This window comes from Tenrec ecaudatus, chromosome 17 (genome assembly GCF_050624435.1).
Source record: "Tenrec ecaudatus isolate mTenEca1 chromosome 17, mTenEca1.hap1, whole genome shotgun sequence".
Lineage (NCBI taxonomy): Eukaryota > Metazoa > Chordata > Mammalia > Afrosoricida > Tenrecidae > Tenrec > Tenrec ecaudatus.
This window is the reverse complement of record NC_134546.1, coordinates 37,172,484-37,178,326: the sequence shown is the minus strand read 5'-3', so window position 1 is coordinate 37,178,326 and position 5,843 is coordinate 37,172,484. Positions and strand designations below refer to the sequence as shown.

General features: G+C 59.8%; 1 protein-coding gene across 1 annotated transcript; it reads right to left on the bottom strand.

Annotated features, from left to right (window-relative positions):
* Window positions 1-364: 364 nt before the first annotated feature.
* On the bottom strand, window positions 365-3,032 carry SIX3 (SIX homeobox 3). Its single transcript, XM_075535891.1, has 2 exons — window positions 2,233-3,032; window positions 365-557 (listed from the first exon to the last, which is right to left on the bottom strand). The coding sequence occupies exons 1-2, from the start codon at window positions 3,030-3,032 to the stop codon at window positions 365-367; spliced, it is 993 nt and encodes a 330-aa protein (XP_075392006.1).
* Window positions 3,033-5,843: the final 2,811 nt, after the last annotated feature.

Genomic DNA, 5,843 nt, shown 5'->3' with positions numbered 1-5,843 from the left:
GCAGGTGGGGTGCCAGGTCCGTGGGAACCGAAAGGAGAAGCCGTGCTTGTCCTAGAAAGTATACAATTGTCACCTCTTTTATGCTTTCTGCCCGAAACATCAGCCTTTGTGACTGTCTGTTGAAGTCGTGGTCCTTGGGGGTGATCGTGGTTGGGGGTTGTTGATGGTTTGCTGTTAATTTGTTATTTTTTTTCTTGGTTTATATGTATATATATATTTGGCTGGGATGGGAGTGTGTGCATGTGTGTGTGTGTGTGTGGTTGTGTATCCTGATTTCCATTTGTTCTGGGGATGGAGGAGGAAGATGAGGAAGAGGAGGAGGGAGAGGAGGAAGGGAGGAGGGAGAGGAGGGCGGCCTTGGCTATCATACATCACATTCCGAGTCGCTGGAGGTTACCGAGAGGATGGAGGTGCCCGTATCCGCGCGCTCCGTCAGGCTGGACACACTGGTGGTCGGGCTGGCCGCCGTGGACGGCGACTCGGCCGAGCCGTGCGTGGGACAGCCGGGCTCGGCCAGCGAGCGCATGCCGCTCGGCCCGATGGCCTGGTGCTGGAGCCTGCGGGAGAGAGTGGCGCCGGGCCTGACACAGCGGCCTCCCCCACGGGCTCCTCTGAGCCGCCTCCCTGCTCCCGCGCCACCCGGAGCTGGGTCGGCGGTTGCCTCGCTTCCTTAGCCTCCCCTGCTCCCACCCCCGCACCACCCCCAGCGGTCGCCAGGAACTCCGATGGGTGTCCGGGTGCCCACAGCCCCGTGCCTGGCTGCCCCAGAGCGCGGCCACGCTTCCCCAGCCCAGGTCTGGGCTCCGGCGTCCCTGCTGAAGGCTCCCCAAGGAAAAGTAGAATCGTAGGCCAGCCGCCTGGGGGAGGCCACCAGGGAGCCGCACCTGGGGAGCAGGAGGGAGTCTGGGGAGAGGGGAGCTCTACAGACGGAGCCGGCCGCCCTGAGGCTCCTGCCCACTACCCTAACTGCGCCTTGGAGCTGCAGGTTGCTAGCCGGTCACATCTCTGGGTCAGGTCCCACCCTGCCAGCTCCTGTTCCCGGGATTCCAACTCACAACGCAGGAGCAGGGGCGGGGGAAACAAACAAACACACAGTCAGGAATGGGGAACAGAAAGGTGGGTCGGAGGAGAGAAAGGGAATGGGGAGAGGAGGAAAAAAGCAAAAAAGAGGAGGGAGGGCCGAGCTGGCCACTGGTGACTGGACGGAGACCTTCAGTTCTTCCCCAAAGGAGGCCCTCACCTGACCCTGGGTGCTCCCCCCTCGGGCGAAACGTGGCTTTCGTAAGCGGGACAAAGAATCGTGGACTCAGCCTGGGTCACCGGCATCCAAACAACCTCTCTCACTGCACAACTCACACAGGGCTCCCAGCCCTGAGCAGCTGTCAGCCGCCAGGGTTCAGGACGGCCCAGGCCTGGCGGCAGCCTTCCCAAGCAAGCCGGGCACAGATTCCACCAGAGAGCTTCCAGCCAACTTCCTTCCTTCCTTCATCTGCTTCATGTGCCCTGGCTTTCCCTCTAGTCCCCAGCCTCCCGTCGGCTCAGCTCCATTGATGGTCAAGCTAAAAACTTTGTGACTTTGTGGCCAACTTACTGGCAGTTGGTTGATCCTGCACCTCCTCAACCCAGCGATTTTAGGGGCAGGAGGGTGAGCAATTGCTTGCCTCAATCTCTCTCTCACCCTCTCCCTCTCCCTCTCTCCACTCCCGGGCAGAATCAGGCTCTCCGAAGGCGTCGTGCTATGTGGGAGGCGCGCTATGTCGCTGGCCTTTTCCCTTTGTGACAGGGGCCTGGTTCAATCGCTCACGTTTGTGCATTTCTCCTGGGCTTTCGCAGTGCATGGGAAGGAGGAGCGATCACCAGAACTAGATGGCCAGGGGCGCTTTGACGGAGTCCTGGGCTCCGGCGAGGGTGAGCCTGTGGGGGTGGGGGGTGGCTGAGGAGGCATACTCGGATGCTAGGCAGGACTGGAGGCTCCAAGGGTGGGAACCCCCAGGGGAGTGGGCATTTGGGACCTCACGCCCTTGTCCCAGAAGAGAGCCCCATCTGGGACAAAGCAGTCTGCAACCCCACCGCCCACCCCCAGCCCGGCCGGCCTGGGGAAACTTTCTCTACCTGGCCTCAAGGAGGTCCAGGTTTGTGGGGCACTGGGCGGATGCCGCCACTATCCCGCGCCCGTCCCTCCCTCCAGGGGGTCCGGAGGCGGTCGCCAGGACTGGGGGCCCACCAACTGACCTGTTCTTGGCCGCCGCGGCGCGGTCGCGCTGCCGCCGGTTCTTAAACCAGTTGCCTACTTGTGTGGGCGTGAGGCCGGTGGCCTGCGCCAGTTCGCGTTTCTTGCTGGGGTTGGGGTAGGGGTCCTGCAGGTACCACTCCCGCAGCAGGCTCCGAGTCCGCTCCTTGAAGCAATGCGTCTTCTGCTCGCCGTCCCAGATGGTGCGCGGCAGCGGGAACTTCTTACGCACGCGGTACTTGTCCACCGGGCCGAGCGGGCGGCCGCGCAGCTTCTCGGCCTCCTGGTAGTGCGCCTCCAGCCACATGGCCTGCAGCTTGCCGTGAGACTCCTTGGTGAACTTGTGGTTCTCCAGGATGTGGTAGAGGTCGCGGAAGTTGCCCGTGTGGAAGGCGACCACGGCGCGCGCGCGCAGGATCGACTCGTGCTTGTTGATGGCCTCACACGCTCCGGGGGCCACGGGCAGAGACCAGAGGAAGCGGCCCAGCCGCTCGATGTCGCCCGTCTCCTCCAGCGTCTCGCAGACGCTGGCCACCTGCTCCGGCGAGAAGTTGAGGGTGGGCAGCTGGAACATGGACAACTCTTCCGGGGGGGCCCTGGAGCCGCCGCCGCCGCCGCCGCCTGCTCCGCCAGCACCGCCGCCTCCCGCGCCGCTCCCGCCGCCGCCGCCGCCGCCGCCGCCGGCTCCCGCACTGCTCCCGCCGCCGCTACTCGCCAGAAGTAGGGAACGGTGGTGCGACTCGGCGAAGTTTGGCAACAAGAAGTGGGAAGAATAGAGGTCTAGGGGGGAGCGGAATACCATGGACTGACCTGAGAGGAGAGGAGAAAATTCAGGGAGAGGAAGAGAGAGGGGAGGAAGAGGAGGAGAGGGGGGAGGAGGACCAAGAGGAGGGAGAGGAGAGGGGGGAGGAGGAGAGGGAAAGGAGGGGGAAGCAGGAGGAGGAGGAGGAGGGGAAGGAGGTAGGGCGTAAGGGACACCCACACCCCACACACATCCACACGCACACACACCCGCGCAGCCACATAGAGAGGGAGGAAGGCGAGCGGCCCGGTGCGCGCGCGCAGAGGGAGCCCGCGGCGGAGACGGGGAGAGGGGGAGACAGAGCCGAGCGAGAGCCAACCACCGCCGAGTCAAGATTCAGCGATTCCCCAGCAATCGCCCTAATGACAACAGCCTCATAATATCTCCCCTAAATCCACAGTGAGTGCAGCATTGAAACATTTTGTTTCGCTTTTCTATTGGTCTGCGGCTTGTCGTTGTGGCGTTGCCACGGCAACCACTGCCAATCACTGTCAGCCCTGCCAATCAATACCGAGAACGTAAGGACGGTTTTACCACTTAGCCTGAAAAGGGGGGGAGGGGAGGAGGAGGAGGAGGAGGAGGGGTGAACAGGGAGAAAGATTTTTTTTAATCTTTGCAACTCTTAATCTCGCCACTTCCTCTCCGCCCCGCCACCCCCTACCCTCCTCCCCCCCCCCATCCTGGCTTTTCTTACTGTCTGAGTCCCCTTCTTCCCTCTTGCCCCAAAGAAGTTGATCCAGATATCCGAAATGGGCACACAGTTGTTGAATGGGAAGAGCAATTAAAGGAGGGATTTTGTTGGGAGGCAGAAGCTTCCCACTCTGTGCTCCAACCAGAAAGCCAGCCCGCAGGGAGAGGCTGTGAACCAGCCTGGCAGGCACCTTTGGCATTTGGTGAGCACTCATAGTGACGTGGAAAAAGGATAGATGAGATCATGGGGCCCACAATCCACTGACACAGGTCCTGCAGAGTGGGACGCCTGGGATCCCGGAGGGGGGAGGGAGGGGGCTTGAGGGCACCTGGCATCCTCTGAGCTCTGGGAGCATGTGCCCAGGATTCAGGGTGCTGGAGGCGGCTCCTGTGGCCTTCCTGGTCAGCACTGCTGGTCAGTTACCCACCCATGTCCCACTGCACCAGTTTCCAGCTGCTTCCAGTTTACTTCAGCGGCAGTCCCGGGGCCTCCATTCTCCTTCCCTCCCCCATCAGATAGTATTTTAAGACAACAGTGGCAATAAATACATTTTTCCCATTTTAATGTGCAACGCGTGTCATTGTTTCCCACCCCATCCCCACCCTCCCTAGACTTCAGCCGCCTCCACTAGGAGCTGAGGAAGCCGAGGGATGGCAAACTCATGGTGCCTGCTAGCCTGCAGAAAGAGTTCTGGGCCTGCTCTCCTGCCCCAGAAGGGCACTAAACTTTAGAGGCTGGCCCTGAAGCTGTGAGCAAGGCCTGTACATTGCTTGCTTGTTCATACTGATTACAAAGCAAAACCAAAAAACTTCTCGCTGATTTCTCTAGGTGATGTAAGCTAGCAAGGCCCGAAACACCCTCCAGAGAGGACTCTCCCCTCAGCACTGGCAGTCCCTAGACTGGGCCTGAGTATTTTATGATTAGGTAGGTTGCTTTTAAGAGGCTGTAATCAACATCTTGAGCCAGTCTCCAGTCTGCTTTGTGAAGCTTCTGTAGCTATGAAAGTGTGATTCATGTGGGTCAGAGATGTCTCTTAACCGCCACCGCCCTCCCGCCTGCCCCCCACCCCCCAGTACTGTGTATATTTAGACAGGATTCGGTTTGGTGTTAAAAAGTGTATATTTTGAATGGATTCACACACAGTAGCCAACAATGCCCACATTGTCGGCCCGTGTACAACGTGTATTGAGACGCAGCGTCCAGACTTCAACTAATCTGCCCTCAATAAAGCTGAAATAATTATCCTAAGCTGCCTTTCCAGAAGAAAAATCATTGAGGAATTCAAAACTTAAAAAAAATCTTTTCTGCATTCCGATGCAGATCTGGGGGCGAGGCACTTGGTCCACAACTCTTTGGAGAGCAAATGGAGGAGGGGGAGCAAGCAAAAGAGAATGTAAATGGAAAACATAATGGGGGGCGCCCCTGAAACCTTCTAGGGCCCACTCGGGTTAGGCGGTGACTCCAGCCACTCCAGGCCTCTAGGGCCGAGACGTGCGAGTCAACCACCATGCAGGCTCCAGGGTGTAGGGCGGTTTGGGAGTGGGCTAGGGACCCTCAGCAGCCCACCCAGCCCGAGGCAACCTAGGTTCTCGGGTCATTAACCCATTGACTGGAACTAGGAAATATTCCCCTAATCAAGACCAGCCAAACTCCACTGGGGGTGGGGTGGGGGCGGGGGCCTCTCCGCTCCATAGTTCTCGGTCTCTGCCATGAGTCCTTTTCTGCTCAGCTCGGAAGCTCTGGGAGGCCGTTCACAGCGCGCCAGCCAGAACCCAAAGGTTGGGACACAAAAACAGACACTTCATCTTTTCTTCCCGACCCCTTTCTCTTGTAACGGACGGATTATAGGCTGAGAGGTGGGAGGGGGCAGGGGCAGGAGGAGGAAGCCTGGGAGGAAGGATTGGAAAAGGGGAGGGGAGTGGGTATTGTGCCGCGTGTGGGGGGAGAATTCCTACGGGTGGGTTTCAGAAGATTGTGTTCAACTTTTTGAAAACAGCTCGTGACCCCGAAACTGCATCTCCCCGAGCCCGGGAGACCCAGGCGCCGGGCGGGCGGGCGAACCTGGCCAGCTCCCTCCCTATCCCCCCTGCAGCCCCCGCCTCCACTCGGGGGCCATCCGG